The sequence below is a fragment of the Drosophila mojavensis genome, unplaced genomic scaffold (assembly GCF_018153725.1).
Source record: "Drosophila mojavensis isolate 15081-1352.22 unplaced genomic scaffold, ASM1815372v1 contig_16, whole genome shotgun sequence".
In the NCBI taxonomy this organism is placed as follows: Eukaryota; Metazoa; Arthropoda; class Insecta; order Diptera; family Drosophilidae; genus Drosophila; species Drosophila mojavensis.
In genome coordinates this window covers 5178753-5203280 of record NW_025318693.1, presented here as the reverse complement: position 1 = coordinate 5203280, position 24528 = coordinate 5178753, and the positions used below count along the sequence as shown (strand labels likewise).

The following is a 24528-nucleotide window of genomic DNA, read 5'->3' as shown; positions in this document are numbered from 1 at the left end:
TTTTGTATATACATACATAAATACATACATATATAAATATATATATTTATATATATACACATACATATACATACAATTAAGAATATATGTTGTTGGTGCTGCAAGCATATTGAAATAAAATATCGAAAGAAAAAAAACTTAAGAGGCAAAGTCATCTAAAAGTTCCCAGTTAATGTTGTATAAATGTCACAAAAGTCATGGCCAAACAAATGTAATAATAATAATAATATATATATATATATATATTTTTCTTAATATTTTATCTAGCATTTTCAATGTCAAACCAGCCGAGATGAAGTTTGGCATAAAACAAAAATAATAATTTACTGAAAATGTGATTTTTAACCTAATGGATATGGAAATTCTGCAAATATTTTGCAAGTTTTAATTTCTCTAACTGCAAACAATAAAGAACTATTAAAATATAATTCAAGCAGATGATAAACTTTGGGTTTGATATGGAGTTTTATAAGGCAGTCTCGTTTTTGCTAGTGATATTAATTCGAACTTTCTGGAATTCGGATTTCCAGAAACTTATCGATATGTAGGTGCCATATAATATAATATTCAGCTGTTGTTAAGCAAGTTTCTGGAAATCAGAATTCCAGAAAGTTCGAACTCCGATTGAAACAGACAAGACAATGGGTAGACAGTTCCATAGGCAGTCAGGGCAGGAAAAATAAATATAATGCCTAATATTCTGGAACAATCTTGAGTCAAATGAGATCAAATAAGAACGCTTTAACAATAATTTGTAATATTTTATTTATTCATAAGTTTGCATATCTCTGTACGTTTACAAGCTAATATTTAAATATTTATGGACTGTTACTTGAAGAACTGCTGGTGTTCGTTCTTAAATTATGGTATATGTACGTATGTAAAGCTAAAATTTACAAGTTAAACTAACTAGGCATTTAGAAATCGCTAGAAGAATTTGCGTAAACACAAACATTTCGCACGCCCCAGGCGAGGCCAATTGGTTTCTTGGACTTTGTCAGTTTTCCGATTTCATTATTCGGTTCTCAGTTTTCCGTTATTCTCTTCTATTTCTCTATATACACAAGTTACAATTGTTTAACAACGAAAAATGTTTTTAGTTCATTTAAAAGAGCTCTTAAACACTACATACAACATGGCGGCCATTTTAGTGTGTGGACATCCTTTAGATCCTGCGCCGGGGAATGGAAAATCATATTCATATCATCATAATCTTTTCTTTCTTTTACTGACACTGAGTTTTGAGTTTTTTGAAGTATTTACAAGAACATTGTTCTAAGCTAGTTTTGGGTGCGTTGAGTATTGCCTCTCTCATCTGAACGACCCGTTACAGATCTGCAAGTGGGTAAGAGTCAATTATATAGATATATGTATAAGAGCACAGTCGAGACACCATTGACACTTACTCATTGTCTCCTGCTGTATCTCTACTTTGTACGAGGGATTGTCGTAGGCAGCATCGCTCTTACGCGGCGGTGTTATCGATGCCGTCTGATGCACTCGTCTCCTGGTTATGATCAGCAGCAGTGCGAGCGTCGACATTATCGCCAGGGCGGCAATCACGGAGACGACGACAAGTGGACCGTAATAATCACCCACTGGTTGATCAGAGACGCCTGCAGTCAATAATTTGCCTGCATGAGAGAGAAAGAGATAGGAGTAGATGAATAATTAATGAGGGCCTCTTCATGTATGTTCTCATTAACTAAATATAATCATGATCTATAGCAGAGCAATCAAAACAAAGTGAAGGTATACATATATATTTTTTCTTCTAATGACTTAAAGAAGGCATTCAAGCATTACCCAGATTCTTAAAACTCAAATAGATCCTTTCAAGAATACGCAAGACTTGAAATTGAAGAAACTCATCTTAGCTAAATTTACATTATATATAAACCACAATTCCTACCTGTTTTGCCTGGCGTCGCAGGACCACCCGGCTTGGTTATGAAGTTGACCACGTTGCTCTTCTTGGTGTTGCCATTGGTGAGGTACATCTCCAGCCAGAGGCGATATTTGGTGCCCGGCTTGAGGTCCATGATCAGAGTGCCTGTTGTGCTGTCCCGCTTGGCTACCTTGAAGACGCTCGAATCCTCCTTGCCGGCATCGCTCTGATAGATGGCGCGATAGATATGCACGAACTTGTCCTCCGGGTAGGGTACACCATTCCAGGAAATTTCCACGCTCTGCGACTTCACCTTGGTGACATTGACCATCACATCGAAGCCATAGACATCCGTTTTGGGTGCTGTGCGCACCTTGATCATATGTCCGGCCAGTAGCTCGGCCCCATGGCCGGCGAATGGAATGTAGTAGAGTCCGATTTCGTAGCCCGTATCCGGCTGCAGATTCTGTATGGTGTAGCTGGTGAGGGTGCGGTGTATCAAAGGCGAGGAAGAATAGATCATGCCCGTTAGCTCCTTGTAGCGCAGCTGGACTCCATCGACATACTCCATCTGGTCGTCGCCCAGTTTCTTCCAGGTCAGCTGAAGCCAGGTGGCGTTCGTTTCGCTCACATTCAGCTCGGGATCCTCCACGGTCTTGAATATGTCCTGGAAGTCTGGTCTGTAGTCAGAGATCTGTGGCGGCGGCGTTATCGTCCTCTCAGCTGGCATCTTAACCGTGAAGACTCTGCTCGTGGGCTGCGAGTTGAGATCGCGCAGAATCAGCGTAATCTTCACCTTGTACAACGAGTTGGGCTCTAGGCCAGGCAAATCGAACTCCATTTGTGAAGTGGCAATCAGATCTTCGGGCGGTGCAAATATCTGCTGCTCCCAGCTAGACGTATCGTTGCTCGGTCCATTGGTGTAGCGCAGCTCCACGCGTCCATGGAGATTCACATAGACCTGGGGCACCGTGAACACAATGCGAATGGTTCGTGGATCGATGGCCTCCAGAGTGTGCACTTCGATATCGGGCTGCAGGTTGTTGAAGCCTGGAAAAGGTATAAGAGCATTGAATATTTTGATTTAGGATCTCCAAATTGAGTTTGAGCACTACTACAGATTCCTAGCTCCAATTCCAAGAAAATATATTTCCAAAATATTTGATTTTATTCATGTATAAATTTGACTTCTAATTGGAATTGGTACTGAGAATAGCTTTCGATCGATTCTCGCTCATTTCTAGGCAGAAATTGTGATTAGTTTAGGTTAAAATCTAAGAAGCTCAACAATGATGTGGATGACTGGTGATGAGTATATATATATATATGTGTGTATGTGTGTGCATGTATGTGTGTGGTGGTTGAAGTAGTCTCAGTTAGTACAGTAGAACCCTGTCATTGTGTATATCAGTATAGCAGTGTCCATACGGCATGAAGAGAGACTAGAGTAAGCTAAGAAGGATGTGACTAGAATAGAGTAGAATCTCAACCTGCTTGTTGCGTGGGCACCTTGTCCGGGCCCTGGCTCTGACTCTGGCTCTGGCTCTGGCTCGGACTGTGATGCAGGCTGTGCTCGCTGGCCTGTGTGGACAGACCAGAGCTGGTGCTAGAGCTGGGCGCAATGCTAGGCAATTGCTGCAATGATTCGTGTTGTTGCTTTAGCTGCTGTTGTTGTTGATGTTGCTGTTGGGAATGTTGCTGTTGGGGATGTTGCTGCTGGGGATGTTGCAATGCTGGTGGCACGCCCAAACCGGGTATCAAGGGATAGCTCTCATAGGCCACGGGCTGGCCATCGACTATAGCAATGCCATGGGGCGGCGGCGGTGGTGGCACCCCACTGTGCACTATGGGCACATAATGAGGAGGCAGAGGTCTTTGTTGTTGCTGCTGCTGCTGCTGTTGTTGCGGCTGCTGAGGTGTGGATCCTGGTCCGCCTGGCACGCTTTGCTGCAAGTGCTGCAATATTTGCTCGATTCTCACATGTGAAGGCAGATTGTGGTTGTCCTTCTGGGGCAATGTCTGACCCGGATGACCAGGCTGTTCAGCACCCAGAATATTGAACAGATCCGATTGACTAGTCGGTACCGGCGGCGGCTTGCCCTGTGGTATGCCGTTCGGATTAATGTCGTATGGCTCGTAGGGATTGTACGCATCATAGGCAGGCTTTGCCGGATTGTAGAAGCCATAGGGTCCCAGCTGTTGCTGATGCTGTTGCTGCTGTTGATAGTCGTTATAGTGTCCGCCCAGCTGCAGTGGCACATAGCCGCCTCCTGGTGCCAATGGTGCTCCATTGTTCACAACGTCTTCCTGCGGATCCTCATGCACATCGTACTTAATGTCATTTTGCTGTTGCTGTTGCTGCTGCTGCTGCTCGTGTTGCTGCTGTTGCTGTTGCTGTTGCTGTTGCTGTTGCTGTTGCTGGACCTTCTTGTGGTGTTTGTCATGTTTCTCAAAGACACCAGCAGCTGTCTTTGGCGGCTTGCCGTCCAGTGTGGGATAGAAGGCGGCCAGTTGAGATTTCTTCTCATGCTCAACATCCGTTGGCTTCTCAGGCCACACTTTGTTAGTTGTTGTTGCTGTCGTTGTCGTTGTTGTCGATGTTGATGTTGTTTCTGATATTGGTTGCATGTTGAATGGTATTTTAATTATTTACAAATGCATAGCGTTATTTTTGTTCAATTTTTTTTTTCAGAAGCATTGAAAATAATTGTATATATTTAGATATAGTAAAATAGCACGCCATAAAAAATAAAAAAAACATAAACAGCAGAAGAGAGAAAAGAGAAGGCAAGTTAAATAGCAAAAGCAGTCAAAATCATAATGGAATAGTAATGCTTGGAAATCGTGCGAGAAAGATGAACGATATAAATGAATATGCTTTGAGAGATGTTTGATAACGAGCTCGGCAATTGTTCTCCAATTTCAATTTTCGATTGACGTGAATATCTAGTTTACACCACAGCATTAATTAGAGCATTAATACAGTTCATGATGTTGTGTAAACGTGGCTTAAGGCCCTTTGGCAAATTTCAATTGGACTTTTGCATGCAATAAACGAGATGAAATTGTTTCATGCATTCCCTAACCATATTTACCAGGTGTCATTGAGGGCTGGGTGGTCGGTTGCTTTTGCTGATCTTGCTGAGTCTCCTCCTCCTGCCCAGCGGCACCGAGCTTCGGTGCCAGCGGAGCGCAGGCCCAGTGCTTGCAGCACTCGTCGTCGGGTATGGGCAGCAGACGCGCCTGAGCCGGATGGCAAGGCAGGTCAGCGGGTGGCAGGGCCAACACGGGTGGACATGCCGGACGGCACTCCACCTTGCCGTTCTCGCAGTAGCAGTGCTTCTCGCAACCTTCGGGGTAGGCACGAATGTATGACTGATTGTATGAGCCTGTCTGTGTTGATTGCCACTTACCCGTCAGGTTGGTCGGAATGGGTGCCCAGTTCTCAAACTCCATGCCTTGATAGGTGCAGGTGCCGTTGTCTACACAGCGCATGCTCTCTGGACAGCAGTGCGGCGCCACTGGCTTAAAGTCCGCCGGCACCGGCTCCCAGCGTATGCACAGTGGATTGAGCACGTCCAGGCCGAAGGTGGAGGGGCACTCCACCTTGGCGCAGTGCACGCCCTGCTCATTGCAGATGCAGAGCTGCTCACAGCCGTCGCGGAACTGCTGTCCCAGATCATAATGTACGCCCTTGAAGCTGCATTGGGGCGTGGCACCGCCAGCATCGCGTGCCTGCTCCTCCAAGCCAAAGCTGCGCTCCTGCTCGTGCTCATCTCCAATGCTGTTCAGACCGCCATGCAACGTGGGTGACAGCGGCTGCTGTTGCTCGTGATCGTCCAGGGTAACATCGCACAGCTCCAGCTGACAGCAGACGTCCTTCGGATCCTTGACATAGACACACTTGTCGGCGCGCGTATGATTGCGCTCCGGGCAACGTGGCCGACAGTTCATGATGCCTCCCTCATCGCAGTGGCAGATCTGTGCGCATCCAATCTCCAGGCGCTCGCGGAACTTGTAGATGCCGCCCTCGTAGTGGCAGTCGCTGCGTGGCTTGGGCGTGCCTTCTAGTTATAAGTGTATGTGTATGGAGGAGGTTTATGTGTGTATGCATGTATGTGTGTGTGTGGGTTTATGGTGTTTATGGAAAGCATAAAAAACATGACGTTAAAGCATGGACTGGCATAGGCTGTCAAGCAGGAAGTTCTAAGCCATAGCAAAAGCTTTCTCTGCATCTGCTGACTCCAATTGGAACTGGACTCACCTTCATTCTGCTCGGCAGCAACAACAACTGGCATGCCAGCCAGGTCGGCGGTGGCTACACTGGGCTCTAGCAGTGGCTCCACACACTCCATCGTCCGACAGCATTCGTCCTCCTCCACAATGCGCTCGTGACAGTGCGGATTCGCCATGGTGCGTTGGCTGCCGCGCGGATAGCTGGAACCCTTGCAACGAGGCTCGCATATCCACTCGCCGCGGTTGCAGGTGCAGCGCTCATCGCAGTCCCGTTCCATGCTCTCGCCATGCTAAGGTAGCCAAAGAGAAATTACAAATTAAGCACTAGACTTGAGATCGATGAAGTAGGCTGTGGGCTTATATGTTGGGAAATGTTGTATAATTAATTTATTTATTAGAGATTCGAATTTGTCTAAAATGAAGACTAACTTAAGAATTAAGCAATGGCAAAAATATTAAGTGTTATAACTTAAAGTGAAAAGAGAATTTGTCTTAGCTGAATATATGGGAGGTATGGTGAACTATTTGAGTTGTTGTTTCAAGTAGGGTTTAACTATCTCTCTCTCTCTCTCTCTCTCTCTCTCTCTCTCTCTCTCTCTCTCTCTCTCTCTCTCTCTCTCTCTCTCTCTCTCTCTCTCTCTCTCTCTGCCTAATCAAACAATGTTTAGGCACTTAGAAGAAGCATGACAGACTGATGTCTCCGGAATCCAACTTATTTTATATGTTCTCGAAATATGTAAGTATAGCATCTGCAGGAGTTTATTTATAACTGAACTCAAAGAATCAGCAATAATTAAATAAGATAACAAGTTCAGTAAGACTCAAAAATATTACAGAGATTATCATAAGTGAATCCAAGTCCAAGTCATAAGTCAATCCAAATGATTAACCTCAATTTAATTTTGATGTGACTATCTGTTATTCTCGAAATGTTTTGTACAAATGATGCCGCCAAACGAGTTCCATTTGCTCAGTCGCATTCGAGTTATTCGAGTTTACTGCCGCAGCTTTCGCTGCTCAAAAAATCTCACCGGCAATAAGTAGCTAGTTATTTGTAGTGAGTGCCTTAGAACTGTGACCCAATTGACAGCTAATGACAATAGATTCAGTTGCTCCGCTTTGGCGAATTCGATCATGAAAGGCGGCTGAAGCTATTTGCGCAGAAATTGCGTCAATTCGCTTGGCGAATTGTGCGGGACGCTCATCAATCATTTGTTCATTTGTTCAATTGTCGACGGCTCAACTGGTTGGGCGCTGAATGAAAATTGGTAAGCATTTCCTGCTTGACTTTGGGGTCTGAGTGCACCAATAAGCAGACATGTCAAAGCGCGGCTCAGACTAGTTTATGGCGCGACCCACACGCGCCAGCTAGACAAAGATTGAAATCGAGTTTGTTGCTTGAGTCTTTTGTATTTGCTGCGAGTGCTTTGCAGCCTTTTGTGTTCGCTTAATTAAAAAGTTACGTGGGCTCTTGATCTCTCAGAACTTTTTTTTATGCCTCTGAAATGAATACGTTCCATTTTATAGGTGGCTCTTATGTGTGATTTTTCGCCCCTTAACGCCTTTACGCTCCAAGAAAAAAGAACATTAGGCCTTCTCGAAAACTTTTTATCTCCAAAACCTATAAAGCCCTAGCCATTATATGCAGGCCTGCTCATGTTGGCATACTAAACTATATACCCGAATAGCCCATAAAGTCGGTTCAATTTAAAAGCTATTCAGCTGCTCACTTTAAAAGGTATTTGGGGCATGCTGCTCGCACTCGCGTTGGCATGTTGCACGTGGCCGCCGGCGATCGATCGCAATTTATATATATATATATATATATATATATATATATATATATATATATATATATATATATATATATATATATATATATATATATATATTCATATATATATAAATAACAGAGCAATAACGGACAATTTATTAAAAGTGAAAGCAAAATTATTTCATATCGATACGTGCCGCAAACCCGATTATGAAAATTCCATCGCAAAAAAAAAGAGAAAAAAAAAACAATTATAAAAAATTAAAAAAAGCTAATAACTAAATTGAATTAACAACAAAAATACTCTAAAATTCAAGAGGCAAAGACAGAGGTGAAGCAAAAAGTTGCAGAAAATTTCAACTTAATTATTGTATAATCGTCAAGATGCCCTGCGCCCAGAGCTCGTATAGACCAGTATATCTGCATTAATTAGCTCGCTGATTTCTCGTAATTACGTGTTTACAAAGAGCGTAATAAATGCGAAAGACTCGCTAAACTGCTGATAGAGTATTGAAAGAAACACCGAGCAAGCGTTTAATTAAAACAAAATCAACACAAAAACCAAAAGCTTTCAACAGCAACAACAACAGCTCAATGGGTTGGTCAGTAGTGCAAGATGGAGGCGTTGCAGCAGTGGCAGCCACTGCTGTTGGCCGGTCTGCAATCTATGGGCGCTTAATGCCTGCGGCGGCTTGGGTGCAATGTTTGATGAACACGTCACACTTGGCCAGACAGAGAGCAGGCATGTAGCAATTTGTGTATGCCATTAGATGCTGGCGTTAATTAGATTATAGATGAGCAGGCAACAGCAACAGATTCTAGCAATGCCACATTATGACGTTGATTGCCCACAGCAAGGCGGGGTCGGATGATAATGAGTCTGAGTCTGAGGCAGCAACAGCAACAGCAACAACAACAACAACTGCAACGACGACATCAATCACAGGCCAGCAATTTGCTGGCATTTTTCGATTTAAAGGCGCGCAAATATTTGCATAATTGCTGCTTGCCCAAGCAACAAAACCGCGAAAACAGCCAACAAGGGAAATGTGCACCAAAAATATTTTTGGAGTGCACACAGCAACCACCACAACAGCAGCAGCAGCAGCAGCTGCGACAAACTCTTTGTTTGACTGAGACTGCCTGTTGACCGGTTTTTATGAGCGGCCCAAACTTGTTGCGCATTATGCAATCAAGTGACGACAAGGCAAATTGGAGTTGCGTGCCAGGAAGTCGAAAAGACTGCCAGTCCAAAATGGAGGCGGCCATACATAAATGCAGACGCATTCGCTGCCTATCTAGAAAATCAAGGAGCGTACCACAGGGCACCTTCTGGTAGGTAGGTGTACAGCTGCCAAGCTAATTACTGACTATGAAGATTACTTAATTAGTTCAAGGTGTTTGAGTTCGCTGTTGAGTTTTACTTTTACTTGTTGTCCAAAACTTTTGTTAATTCAAGTTGAGGCTGGCGATTTATCAAAAAAATGATTACAATCCATCTTGATAGTTCTTCGTCTTCAAATGACAAAGGAAAGATTTCCATGTGAATATATCTTTTGATCGAGAAAGCCAGCCAAGACTTTCTAGTACTTATGTCCTTATATACCTATACCTATGAATACATATATATTCCCTTTCTCATGAATTATCTACTTGATTTTATTATATTAGATATTTTGCGATTACCTTATAGTTATATCCATATATATACCTGCACCTATCAATATAAGTATATCTTCCTCTTCCCTTCCTCATTATATATCTACTTGATTTTATGATATTACATATTGTATATTTTGCAATTACCTTATAGCTCACATTGCTGGCCATGCACTCACGCTGCATGGTATCTCCGCTGGCTGTGATCTCCACAATTTTCGGCACTTCCGTTTCGGGCTGAGCTGTAGTCGATGTTGTGGTTGTTGTTGTTGTTGTTGAGGTTGTATTTGTAATTGGCTCAATGCGCTCATCGTCCATGCTGACGTCGCTGAGATCCATAAGAGCCTGATGCATGCTGGTATTGTGATGGAACAGTAGCTCAAAGTCGTCGCCACCACCTGCCGAGCGACCCTCGCCAGCGAATGCAACAAATGGCGTATCAGTTGTGGTCGTCGTTGTTGTTGTTGTTGCTGGGGCTGTAGTGCTGCTGCTGCTGCTGCTTGTTTCGTCCTCGGCTGGGTGCTGCACTCCAAGCATATGCTGTCCTTCAACAATGTTAATCACTGGAGCCGCATCCACTTCGAATCGCGGCATGAGTGTGGTGCCCTCTGCCTCCGCCGCTGCCTCTGCCTCAGCCGCTGTCTGTGCCTCGACTGGTGTCTCAGTCGGTTGCTGACTCTCTGGCTCATTCATATTCATGGCGCGTGCTCGGGATGTGGATGTCGTCTCAGTTGATGGCTGTGCCGTTGCCTTGTTCTCCATACTGACAATAATGCCAATGCTCGACTCGGTTGTCGTTGTCGTTGTTGTTGTTGTTGTTGGTGTTGTCGCTGCTGCTGCTGCTGCTGCTGTTGCAGTTGTTGTCGCTGGCTCGCCCTCTTCGGTGCTGCTCGACAGCATTTGATAATCTTCGTGCTCGGCCAGGCGATCATGATTCTCGGACAGTATATGCACATGATAGGGATCTTCGGACTCACTTGTTGTTGTCGTTGTTGTTGGCGCGGCAGTTGTTGTTGTTGTCGACGTTGGCGTCGTCGTGGTTGTTGTTGTTGTTGTTGTGAGTGCGGACTTGTCGCTCTCACTTTCATTCTCACTGATGCCGGACACATTCTCATCGCTGTTGCTGGCCGTTATGAGCGTTGCCGGATGTCGAAAATTATGCAAGTCCTTGGCATCATCATCGCTCTCATTGGAGATCTGATTAAGTAGGAGCTCATTCTGGTGATCCTGCTCCTGCTCCTCCTGCTGCTGCTGCTGCTCTGTGGTGGCATCGCCTCCTACGCTCTCAGCATGCTCGTCCCTCAAGGGAATATGCTGAATGTGCGTCGCTCCCAGCTCCGACGGATGTACGATCTCAGCACGCGGCGTAGTCGTTGGCTCTGTGGAGGTAATCGGCTCAATGCTCGTCGAGCGCAGAGTGGTTTCATCCTGAGCAGTGCTGCTGCTGCTGCTGGAGGTGCTGCTGATGTCAACTGCAGGCAGTATGGTTGTCATTTCTGCAATTAATCAAGACAAATTTATGATTAATGAATTGCATATAAGATTCTATCATCCATGTAAATATTTATTATGAGATAAAACTAGCAAAATTTGAGCCAATTATAATGAAATTAAAGCTGAAAATTTCAAATCTTGAATGGAATTTATTATTGTTTTTCCATAAATACATAATTTATAAAAGCTTATCTCTTTTGCTTCTTTATGAATTTTAATTTATTTATAAAATGCCTCTATTCTTTTGTTCATCAAAATATGAGAATAGCTCAATTTGTAAAACAAATTTTTGGATATAGAGGCATTTACTATTTATATATGCAATCATTTGGAAAATATCTATCTGTATTATATATGGGCTCTGCAGTTTAGAAATGTTTGAAAATGTTTTAATGCATGCTGAATATAGAGGAATGTCTGGAATGTTTATATAATCGGAAAAAAGAGAGAGAAAATTAAATTATCATCAAATTTTGTAGGTAACACTCATCTAGATTCGATTCTCAGCGCTTTGTATAGGGCTTAAGAATGGGAAATAAAGTAAGGTAAAATATAGTTGAATTTTACATAAGCTTTCTCATATATGTTTAACACCCTATTAAATATAATTTCCATTGAATAAATATTTGTTTTAGATATATGCATAATACACTTTTGATTGAATATTCTACATACAAGTCTTGCCGCTTCCATATTTATCATCGCTTAGCGCTGATGATTTCACACATAAATATTAATGAATTTCAATTCAATTAGCACCGCCGAGAGCTATTGCCAATTTCTGACTTCCATTGACAGTTAGGGCCGACATTGAGCCATTCGAGGGGTAAATAAACTTTAAGCTGCCTATTTTGTTTTTGCTAAGCTGGCCCACATTTACGGTACCGGTACACCGACAAGAATTTCTGCGCAAGGCTAGCGGAAATCGAGTTAAGAGAGAAAAAATAAAAGAAGAACCAGTAGAGAAGAACATAACCTACTCGTATTGGTAATAGCTCACGCGTCCCGACACTGGCACAGCATCAATTGGCAACGCCATCGTTGAAATCAACTCGTAATATCTGCTTGGCTGTACACCAAGCGAGCGAACATTTCAGAGCTTCAGTTCTGCAGAATCCGCAAGGTATTCATTAAGCTGCGATTGCGTCTGTACCAGCTGAATCATCGGGCCCTGGCCGGCCATTCTCGGAAGACAAACCCTGCGATGCCAAAATATCAGCCAGCCGCATCTTTACTGATATTTTTTTCCCATTTTGTGTGTGTGTGTTTTTTGGTTTTTTTTTTTTTTCTGCGTTGTGTTCGGTTCTTTGGAGATTTTGTTTTCGTGCTTTGCTTTAACGCGCTTAGCCTGAGACTGCGAGTTGGGCAAGTTGTTATTCTTTAGAGACTCCCATGTTGCTGTTGCTGTTGTTATTGTTATTATGTTTCTCGGCTTTGGTCGGTTCTCTGTTCCTTCGCTGTTATATAATTACATTTATTTTCGGGCATAGTTTCGGGGCGCAAAGCTCATGTCATAAATAAATGATGACTTTAGTGGGACCATTTCAGTTTGTATTAAGCAACAACAACAACAACTACAGCCACACACTTGACTCTGTGTTGGCACAGTGGGCCGAAACCATATTTAAATGAACAGCAGCTAAGCTAAATTGAATTAAATGCTAATTTAGTAATTGTTAGCGTGTTTACAAATTAAATTAAGCTCTTGGAATAGCATTAAGATTAACATAAACTTAAATGCCTTTTAGCTCAAAAGGAGAATCTACCTTCCAGATTATTTAAGTATTGAGCTACGCATAATATCTGTAATATATAATAACTAATAGATAATACAATAACTAAGTATATAAATATCATGTACGCTATTTTCTCCACGATTTAATATAATCTCTTTCTGGCTATTGAATCTTAGGCATGTCAATATACTTGGTACGAATTCAATGATTGAGCCGATGCTAATCTACGTTTGGTTCTCATCTGTGTAGCTGTTAGATTTGAAATTGTTGTACGTAGCTCGTTTATCTTATTACTCGGACATGGCTCCCTTCTCTCGCTTGGAATGCAATTCTCTATTAATTTACACACTCTTTCGTGTACTTGGAACCTTCGGCTTCAACTACTCAGGTTACGGAGCAGCAATAAACGGCCATTACTTTATGGATCCTTGGTACCTTCGCTGACTCATGGCAAGGCAAAGAACAGAAAACAAGAAAATAAAATAAAAGCACCCGCAAGTCAACTTGACGAGCGCTGCAAATGTGGCCCCATGGGGGCGATTCAAGAGCCAGTGACGCAGACATAGACGGACGGAGAACTATGCGTTCGAGTGTGCCTATAGGCACAGTGGCTGTCATGCATGCGTGGTAATAAGCATAAAGGCAGGAGCCAGCAGGCAGGAGACGGCAGGCGGCAGGCGGCACGCAACAGGCGGTTGGGCTTGCAGTCAGGCAGAGTTGTCGTCGCTCCAATAAGAAAAGGTGCTTTTGGCTCAGGCCAAGCCGCGTGCAACGAACGCCAATTTAGCGCTAAAAAAAATAGAAGAGCTGCACTCAGTTCGTTAGCCCAGACGGAGACCCAGGTACCAGGTACCGTCCCTGCCCCAGCCCTATCCCTAGCCGTAGCCCAGCCCTAGCCTTAGTCCATGCTGTAGCATGCTCATAAATGCTCTCGTCTCTTTTAGCTCTGTGTGTGTGTGTGTGTGTGTGTTTTTATGTTTTGGCTGCAGACGTTGCTTTTATTGTTGCTCTTACTGAGAGAGTTGAGGGGCCAGAACTTGCGATAGGGTTACTGACTTGAACCTTGAATTTCAGTTCGTTATGCTGCCAGCAGCTTTGGCTGCACTGCTGCCATAGTAGTTGTTGTGGTTGTTGTTGTTGTCACGTTTGGCCGTTTATAATACTCGATGCTGCAGTTGTTGCCGCTCTTGCCGTTCTTTGAGCTCCTTTGTTTTGTCCATTTCAGCTTGGTGCACAATTTGTCTTTTACTGTCACTGATTTTCATTTTTCACTGGCACTCGTTAAGCGCTTCCAACAGTCAGCAAACTACACATTTTTATCTATATACCTCTATATATATATATTCTATATATATATATACGCTCATCTACATATGCATATTGGCAGTTGGGTAAAGTTCATTGCAACGTGTTTGGTGGTCTCTGGGTCTCTGTTATGCAAGCTAGTTTCACTACAATTGCACTGCATTCGAAAGACTCTGGCAACGAACTTGGCTTGTTTGTTAACCATGTCAAATGGACTCTTGGTCTCAGCCTTGTTTATGATGTGCACAGTTAGGCCAAGCCACCGACTTGATTATGATATACGACAATGGCTTCTATCCGCATGCCTCCTCTTATATTTTTCTTTTAAACGCCCACAACAACTACTACAACAACAACAACAACCTCTACACTAGCAATAATACCAAGCACTTATGCAAAAATGCAAAACGTTGTCGGTAGTCGAAACTCATTTGCGGTTTTTTCAAGTCGCCGCACGTTTTGCGGCTCTGAACAAACAGTCAGCAATGCAGGAGTTGGTCAGAGGTCTTATAAGAGGTCTACAAATGATGTGCTTAGAATTGACGAGCTGTCACTATGAGCCGTATGCATGCTAACCGGATGTCTTTCTTGCCAGCTGCTCAGCAAGCTAAATAGATTTACGGTAGCTACCCATTAAACGGAACTGCTCATAAAAGACCTTTTTAAAGATCTCAAACAATAATCGTGCGCTCCAATCTATGACTGAGCATTTTTAATCGAGTTTATTCTGTTGCTAGAGTTTATTTAGCACGATTTTCAAATGAACTTTAAGATTTGTTAAGAACAGCGAAAAGAAGATTTGTTTGATTTTTTATTTAATTTACCAATTACAAAATAATTACCACGAAACTTGCATATGAATGTACATGAATTTATGTATGTATGTCTAGAGTTAATATCATAACGGCCATATGGCGCTTGAAAAAGCTAGAAAATCTTTACCCTCGTCTGTTGCAGCGTTCGACTGAAATGAAGATTGATGAGCTGCTCTGAATATTGATCTATAAAGATTTTAGTCACGCACATGAAAAGCCTTTCAAATCGAGCAAACCCATATCTCTAACAAGTTTTCTGAAGACTTCCGCAGTAGCTGTCTTATCAGACAGCCATAGAAACATATTATATAAATTACTGGATGCAGCCAAACTCGTAATACCCCAAACCAATATATAAGAAGCAATAACCAAAATATGTAACTACATACGTACACAACCAGAGTGGATACTCCAAATGACTGCTCACACATTGGGCGATATTCGAGTATGTGTTTTGGCGGTAAATAATTTTCAAAGCAGCCAACCGGAAGCACGTCACATACGGCCCACTCTCGTATTCATAATGAGCACTACATAATGACCATTAACAACGGGCCATGCTTCGTGGGGCGACGAAGTGGGTCTGTCCGTTGGTCAAGCTTTTTAAGCGCCCAAAAAGTGTCAACAACTGACTGGGGGAGACAGTATAAATAAATATATATATACGTGTATATACATATATATATATATTTCATTTGCTTAGATTTTTTGTAATGTAACGGTCATGCGTCTGCCCGCCTTCATATGTGTGTGTGTCACGTATCCACAAAGCTGAACTGAATCAAAACAAAATTATTTGATTTGCCTACTTGAGAGCGGCTTTACCTGCAAATGTGGTTTAGCTGCCATCTGATCCGGTTTAAGTTTGATTTGGACAAAACTCTGCTTTTTTGTTTTTTTCTGAAACTATCAACAAATAGCGAATGGATGTTGCGTAATTTACGACACCTCGCTTGCATTTAGAAAGCTGAATAAAGTTTGGGAGAAATACATATTAATCAAGTTAACATATATGTATATATGAATGGCCGTATTTTGTCAGGGTGTTAATGGAGGTTAATAATTAAAGCCAAATTTTTGGTTGTTTTTGTTGGCTTTGAAAATTTGATTGTTGTTTTTTTTTTTTTTTTAATTTAAAAGTCTTTGTCTCTGTGCGGCAGAGGATGAGACTGCTGATGACAATGCAGGTTGGTTTCCACCTTTAATACGCATATGTTAATTTGCCTAGCTACGTGTTAAAAAAAAAATATCATATAAAACTGGAGTGAAGGTTATTTGCTGGACGAGCGTTTGGCACATCATATTGATCAAATGATACAACTGCATTAAATTAAATACTTTCAAAAAGTTTTTTTGAATATTAAAACGGCTTTAACGAGGAAAAGAAACTGACGGAATTTCAATATTTTAATAGACTTAAGATCTTTAGAAGAGATTCGAGTTTAATGAATTTAAAATTAGAAGTTTTTACTGTCACTGGTTATTTAATTAGGCATTATTATTTAAGGTGGGGCATCATGAAACAAACTTCGTTAAAATCAGAAACCATCATAAACTTTTTGAGTTTAATTTACTCAACTATCAATTATCCTACAAACCTGCCCGGTTTCTCTCTCTCTCTCTCTCTCTCTCTCTCTCTCTCTCTCTCTTTCTTTCCCTCTCTCTCTCTCACTCACTCTTATGATATTCATAATATAATTGATATTATATGATATTATTTATCTAGTATATTAACAAATAAATAAATTTGATTGAAAACGTAATTGTCCTGAGTCCACATAACTCTCTTAGATGAAGTTTAACTTGTAACCCAATTCTATTCACTTAATGCAACGTAAAGAACATTAGGGTTTGGCAATCCTAATTTAAGTTTCACCTTCTAGCTGTTATCAGATTTTTCTGTTTACGTCTTATCTCTGTCCAATCTAGCTAATGACTGAGAAATGTACTGAGAAGACAAAGAATAATGCTTGCTGGCAAAGCAGGCATTTTCGATAGGGTAAAATACGAAGCCAAAGACATTAGAAAAGCCCGCTGCAACAACAACAACAACAACCACAACAACAGCTTAGGGAAAACAGTCAGGCCGTTAGACTAGCTGGGCAGCCATAAACAAAATTATTTTCCACTATAAAAGGCATCGTGTAAAGCGGCATTTGACCTTTTCAACTGCTCAGCTCGAAAGTTCATGTGCCCGAGCCAGCTAATGAAAAATGCAGCTTGGCTTGGAATTCGGACAGAGGGCGGCGGAGGCTGCGGGGGAGCGAGCGCATCTAATGCTCTTAGGCAAGTAAGAAGAGAAACACGTTTCAGCGCGTGTCATCGTCCATGGAGAGGCCAAGACAAAGACCCCGGCTAAAAATTACATACATATGACTCTACACAAAAGCCACTTAGCTTTGTACAATTGATAGCCAGAGTTGTTGGAAATGTATCTGTATATCAACGACATTTATTGATATACATACATATGTATATCTCGTTATTAGTATCTCAATGTAATGACACCACGCTTTTCAGTTGCCCCAACAGCTAAGTGAATGCTCCACGAGTCACTTCGCCGGCCATGAAGTCGACTTGCAATTGGATTTCGAATTGGAGCCGCAACTGTGTTTCCATACACACTCAGGCTCGTGTGCTTGTGAGAGGCACTGTGCTGTGGTAGACACTGTGCCAAGTGCGTTTGCATTTGAAGGTCACTTGAATGGCACACAGCCAGCCAAAAGGTAGTCAAGCTAAATTTAATAGACTAAGGCCTTATATAAACACAGAGTGTTGCCTTACCATAAAATAAAATGAAAATACTCTTTAAATATAATTAAAAATGTAATTGCATATATGTACGTACAAGTATATGCATATATTATAACAGCTTAAAGCATACTCTGTTATAAATATTCATTAAAATTTACCGTTTAGTTTCGATTGTATTTGTTCCTCTTTCATTCCACACTCTTTACTTCTAGCTCCAATGGCAATTCATTCATTCTTTGGCTCTCGTTCTGTTCCCTCTTTCGCTACCTGCCTAACTATTCACTTCCTGAAAAACACTCGGTGCACCGTTCAATGACATAGTTAATTGCATAAACACCCCAGTAATACTCTACACACACACACGCACACTCTCTCTCACTCTCTCTCTCTCTCTCTCTCGCTCACGTACATACAGCCCACAATTAAAATGCATTAATTAGAGTCGACTTTTTGCGCTACATTTTTCTCAGCTCACATTAAACAAAAATTACCTAATGGAAAATTAGAAGACGAAGAAGAAGCAGAAAAACGCATATCTGTGGCATGCATACAATATCAAATGGATGCAATAAACTAATGTAAAAACTAGCCAACCTGTTCAATCTGTGTCCCTGACACAAATACCAGAGGCTGTAGCTCAACTATCCAGATTTTCACATGGCATTTAGGCTGCGTTTCACGGCAGATGCAACGCAGAGAAGAGATAACCTGTTGTTCTAGCATACGATGCTGGCAATAAATTCGTGCGCGGAGAAAGTCAGGAAAAACCTGGTGTAAAGTTCAAAGCCCACAGCTTTATGTGATATGTTATTTTCTTTTCATTTGACACTTGAGTTCGAAAATCCATGCAGTCATATTTATGGGCGAAATGTTAATTGTTAACTGCAGTCAAGGCACTGACAACACTTTCACGCATTCAAAATTCAGCCGCAGGCTGGTTGCGCTCGAACAAGTGTCAATGTACAGGGGAGTTATAACAGCAACAACAGCAACAACAAACAAGCTACAATTAACAACAATTTGCTGTTGTTGTCCCACACTCGTAACCAATTTTTAGCTATTTTTGTTAAAAAGTCGTAAGCTACTTTTACTTATCGGTTCATTATAACGGACGCAAAATTTTGCCAGCTAATCGTGCATGAACCCCAAGCGAAAGGTAAGCCCAACTAAACCAATAACAACAATACTAAAAACCACATATAGACGCACAGGCCGCACCTTTGTGAAAAATACTTTTCATTTTTGGCATATTTCTCACACGGCACATTTTTATATATTTATCCTTGGAAATGAGCAATATCAAATAACTTAGGGCACAAACTTGTTTGTCTACGGTCCTTCTGCAGAATCTCTTGACGAGCAGCAGAAAAAATAACAAATAAATATGAAAGACCGCAACGAAAGAGCTGCTCACACGGAGACTCAAACAAAAGACTTAGGCAACAAACCTGATAAATTGTGCGAAAATTGAGTACGACTGGCAGATGAATCTGCTGAGTGTAGGAAGATTTGTATCTGTAGCCGAATAGCCATTGAAAATATACATATATCCAATATACAGTTTTGTTATTGAACCTACAAAGTTCAAAATTCAAAATTCAATTTCCGTTCAAGCAGCACGAGATCGTGCTACAAGTATGCAAATTACAAAGTGCGTTGATTGATAATCATAGCAAAAATCAAAAGTAATCAACAATCACGATAATAACAACTCATTCCCCAATTTAAATATATATATATATATATATATATATATATATAAATATATATATTTTTTTTTTCGATTTACCATGTAGTTTTCCCTTGAAGAAAGTAACCAAAATAAAATGTAATGAGCCTCATCGAGGTCGCAAAGTCTAAAGACAGGCTTTAGCTTTGTTTATTGTATATTGACTTAAATATTTCGTGATGTTTATTATTGTGTAATGAGACCTTCAGACCTATATATAAATATAGTTGTATCTCTTGAACGTTTTTGGCAAGCCATAACGAATGCAGGCCCTGAATTGCATTTGAGGCTAATATGATTTTATTGCTTTTTTTTCAGCAATGCAAGGCCATCAATTAGCGCCTAATTTTGTCTGCTGCTGAGCCAAACCACAAACAATATACATACACAACTGATTTATGCAGTCCACGGTTAGCCGTGCTCTGCAATTTTCCAACTCATTAGCGAACTGCAATTTATATGCACTTGGCTTTGCTCAAAAATATTTCACAGTTTTTTGTTGTTGTTGTTGTTTCTTGACAGCAATACGAACAGGTCTTAATAGCTAAGTCTATGCAGCCAGTTTGTCAAAGTCCAATTAGGTCTCAGAAACCACAATTAAGTGACGATATGGAGATATTACATATACAAAATTATGCTTCTAACAAACTTTGTAATTTAAAAAGAAAACTTTGGAAAATTTAACAAATAATTTAAGTTTATAAATATATATAAAAATGAGTATATTGCGGGGAATATAAATTTATAATCAGAGAAATAGTACTGTTCAAGAGATAAGCTTAGTTCGCACAGCCAATTACAGCAATGTATAAAAGTTGACTTTCCTTTTCAGGCGAAACCTTTGTACTTATATAAAGCTTTTCCGATTGACAATTTCATTAATTACGATTAAGGTATTAAGGTTGGAAGGCGAAACTAGTTAACAACTGGCTCTAAAACAATTATATCATTTACGGATTACTTGCTAGTAATCAGATAGACATGTCAAACATTTTATTTAATATATTATATTTTCTTTACTGATTTACAGCAATTCACAAATGAGATTGTTGGGCAATATCGTTAAGACGAATTTATATATCACTGCCTAACGATCTCTCTCTTCTCTGTTGTTTTTGTCGCTAGCTTAGCTTTTCATATTTCTATCTTTCTTTCTCTCTCTATCTCATTATTTTCTCTATCTCTCTTTCTCTCTGTCTAACTGTCTCTCTTTCTCTTTATCTCTCTTTCTCTCTATCGGAATATTTCCTATACAGACAGTTAATGAAAATATATAATTATAATATATAATTTATGGAATTGCCCAAGCATCAGTCAAAGATGGCCAACTCACCATCATCAGATCTTTGGTAAGATATTGTCTTTTGCTTGATTCGATAATTAATACCAAACATGTGGGCTGAGGTGCACAGCGTCTTCACAACAGTTGCTTCAAGTTGCGGGGGTGTTTTGGCATCTAGATGAATTATGATTTATGATTTACGCTAATTTCCTACGTGTTGTCTTAATTGGCATTGCCCAAAGCGGAATTGCATAACAAATTACTTTGACAAACATTTATGACACACACTAAAGAGGTGCCACTATCACGTAGGTGAAGGACATGACTCAATAGTTTATATCAGCCAATATAATTAAAATGGCATCCATGATTGTCTGAAACAAAGTTTGCTGCTGAAGTCTTTTATTAGCTCTAAAACAGTCGGCCCCACAGACTATTTTATCATATCATCAGAAAGAGTGAGAGAGAGAGAGAGAGACAGACAGAGGCAGATCAAAGAAGCTGTGGAGTTTGATGTAAATCGCTCACAACGTGACACGTTTGATGTGCAACTGACATTAAAACGCAGGCAAACAAATTGTAAGATGAAGAAGATGTTGCTTTATCGTGGAAAGAGCACAGAGCAAACCTAATTAAACCGCTAACCCAATTTTAAGAGTTGAAGTTTCGATTAGTGAACGGAGTAGAAACCTTTCACTTATCCTAAAACAGAAACGAAGTTCATCCAAATAATGGAATTAGACCAAATCTGTATACGAATTTCTATTAACTCGTGCTAGCATTAATTCAGTCGAAAGTCAACTTTTTGACCTACTTTAGTCGTTAGTTCGTGTCGCTAACTAAGTTAGAGTTTTACCTTTGAATATCTTCATTTGTTATGCCAGTTATTTATTTAATGCTTCACTACACTTGCAATCCACCAAAATTATTTCCGCAACAGTTGAAAGAAAAGTTTCCATTTATTTCGTTTTTTTTTTTTTTTCTTATTTCTTACACTTTGAGGCGCCGCATAATTAACGAAATAACTCAACAGGAAATTCAAAGAAAAAACAAATTCTGTTTATGATTAATCTAAAGAAAATGACGTAAAGCCAAATTTCTTTTACCAAGCTCCATTTAAGCGAAAAGGGGAGCAATTATGGAAACATGTTTGACGGATCGATACGTAAATGGGTGGAGACGACGACGATGAGTGGAGCGACGTTAATTGGTAGCTCAAAGAATGAAATTTGATTACGGGTCGGGGATCATCAGACTCGAGAACAGTGAGACTAAAGTGTCTGGCAAAGCTTTTGAGACGCGCCTGGACGACGTCACAATGTTATCTATAATTTTCGTTCGCTTTGGGTCTTGTGTAACTCACCAGCTTCGCTCGCGTTCAATTTGTTGGCTCCCAAAGTCGTTGAACTATCCAACATGGTCGAAGTCGAAGTCGCAGTCGCAGTCGCAATGGACTCGCTACTTTGTTCTACGCCAACTGTTGTTGCTGCAGCTACTGTTGTTGTTGTTGTAGTGGTTGTTGTTGCTGTTGTTGAATCAACTTCAGTGCTTATATCCAGTGGTGGCATCAGGGTTGTGGGCATGGCTGCAGCATCATCCTCGCCTGCAGGCGCAGACGCCGCACGCTCAATTTGAATGCCAAGTAAAAATAATCCGCAGAGGCTGAACACCAAGAATTTGCTCCACAAAATTGATGCCGTGCCGCCGCCCGGAGCTCTTTTTTTTCTACACGCTTGCATCGTAGATTTATGTTTGTGTATATATATTTAATATACTCGATATAATTTTGCTTTCAATCAGTTTAGTTTTTTTTTTTGTTGACACCTTACACTTGTTAATTTGGAAATAATTCAACTAGTTGAAAAATAATAAAAATGGTAAATAATATAACAATAAATTATTAAAATATTATCTAACAACACTTTCAGTTTATGAAATTATATCTGATTTCGGATTTTTTTTTTAATATTTTGCTAATGCACAGCTTTGTTTAATGTCGTTAATTTTCTGCACGTTTTGTGTTTGGCATTTGGTCTTTTATTTCGAATTGTGTGATTTTTTCACCTTTGTAACGGTTTTTTCGTTTATGTGGTAAACCGAAATGGAGCCATTTCCTTTGAAAGTTAGGTTAAATCATTTTTGGGGGACTTGTTGTTTTTTTGTGTTTTATTTTTTCTGTTGTAACATTTATATTTTTTGCCAAACATATGATAATGATATTTTCAAATAGCTTTCAAATGTGTATTTGCTTTTGAATGTTGTCCTCTCTCTGTGATTGACTTCGTCAGTCGCTAAGTTCGTTGCCTAAGTCTTTTTTTATATTTAAATTATTGTAGATCTTTATCGAGTCTTTTCAGCTTGTTGTATATGTCTGCAATTTCTAGATGTCTTTACTGTGTTTGATATACATATATACGAATTTTAGCCGTCTTTGATTAATTGCGTCAGTTAATTGTAGTCAAGTTGGTAGTCAAGTTCGTTGTCTAAGTCATTTGTTATACTAACAAATTCAGCTGCTTAGTCTGACAGATTGTATATATATATATATATATATATATATATATACATGTCCGTTGTTTATATATATATATATATATATATATATATATATATATATATATATATATATATATATATATATATAAACACGAAAGAACAGTCACAGTTGATGATTGATTTCGTCGGTTGTTTAACGTCAGTTTCGTTGCCCAAGTCGTTTGTTCTTGTAACATTTTTTGGCAACTCTTTTTAACTGGGCAATTATGTCTACAGTTTCTATATATTAATGTGTATATACATATATATGAAGCGCCTGCCTCTAGTTCTTGCCTTTCTAAGCTCTGTCCTACACGAAAGCTACGCTAACTAAGAAAAATATTCAAGAAAATCCAATGAGCATGCAATTCGCAATAATGCAACAGCAACAGCAACAACAAGCTGCATTTGAGATCCAAAAAAATTGTATATTTGAACCGGTTCCGCGAGCTGCTCCAAACGCCAACACCAACAACAACTGCAACTGCAACAGCAACTCGAAGCGGCTTTGTGGCATTATTTGCCGCAACTTTGGCCGACTGCGACTAACTAGAAAACCACAAATGCTATCGATGCTGCTGCTGCTGCTGCTGTTGCTATTACTGTTGCCATTGTGCATTTGACCAAGTTTTTGGCTGCATATTAGATTAACGTTAATTAGCTAACGGCAGCTATAACAATGCATCGCTCGTCATAGTTCTCACTGCCGGGCTGATTATGTTTTTATTTAAATTAAATCACATTTCGGCTAATTTTCGAATGATGTCATTGTAAAAGTGGCTGTGCCCGGCTATTTAGTTTGACATTTCACATTTCACTCTCACTCCTTTTATAGCTAAACGCAAACAAAATACACAAGAAAACAACAATAGAGTTATACGAGCGAGCGAGACAGCAGAGAAACTTGTTTGTTTTGTTTTATTTAATTTAATTTCTTTTCATACGGTTTTTGGTATTTTGAATGGAATTTTTTTTTTTTTCTGTTTCCAGACTTTTTAGTTGAATGTTTCACTTGATTTCGTTGCTTGTCTGAGCGTCTGGCCAAGATGAAAGCCGTGCTTTACATATAACCAATACACACACAAAAGCAAGCACACACAAACACACGAGCACACACTTAAACGCTTGCACTAACCCGATGCGCCAAGGTATTTCTTTAAAGGTGGCCAAGCGCACGGGCCACGTTTCTATAGAATAGCTAAAACACGTCTGCGTTTGGTTCGTCTAGCAACCGCTCCGGCTGAAGCACTTCCACCAACTGAGCGCGCCTCGGTCTCTGAACTAGGTTCAGAGCAGCTTGGCGATATTTCGTGATTTCAAT

The 24528-nt window shown here is 40.4% G+C and overlaps 1 protein-coding gene across 5 annotated transcripts; it reads right to left on the bottom strand.

Moving 5' to 3' along the window:
• Window positions 1-748: 748 nt before the first annotated feature.
• LOC6573362 (putative epidermal cell surface receptor) lies at window positions 749-24486 on the bottom strand. 5 transcript variants are annotated; one of them, XM_015166896.3, is made up of 11 exons: window positions 24343-24486; window positions 22036-22526; window positions 9705-11053; window positions 6153-6414; window positions 5302-5955; window positions 4984-5238; window positions 3379-4500; window positions 1913-2938; window positions 1807-1851; window positions 1407-1634; window positions 749-1335 (listed from the first exon to the last, which is right to left on the bottom strand). In XM_015166896.3, the coding sequence occupies exons 2-11, from the start codon at window positions 22409-22411 to the stop codon at window positions 1328-1330; spliced, it is 5325 nt and encodes a 1774-aa protein (XP_015022382.1). In that variant the 5' UTR covers window positions 22412-22526; window positions 24343-24486; the 3' UTR covers window positions 749-1327. The 5 variants fall into 5 exon arrangements, with proteins under 5 accessions (XP_015022382.1, XP_015022380.1, XP_001999445.2 ...); XM_015166894.3 differs by having other exon boundaries at window positions 5302-5952; XM_001999409.4 differs by lacking the exon at window positions 1807-1851 and having other exon boundaries at window positions 24343-24485.
• Between the last annotated feature and the right edge of the window lie 42 nt (window positions 24487-24528).

Bases quoted from the DNA above. Each gene is read 5' to 3' on its own strand.
- LOC6573362 (XM_015166896.3), bottom strand. From the start codon at position 22,411: ATGCAAGCGTGTAGAAAAAAAAGAGCTCCGGGCGGCGGCACGGCATCA. The intron at 6,415-9,704 runs GTAATTGCAAAA...TGGCTACCTTAG, and splicing joins CCAGCAATGTGAGCTATAAG to CATGGCGAGAGCATGGAACG. The intron at 1,852-1,912 runs GTAGGAATTGTG...TTCAATTTCAAG, and splicing joins TGCGACGCCAGGCAAAACAG to TCTTGCGTATTCTTGAAAGG.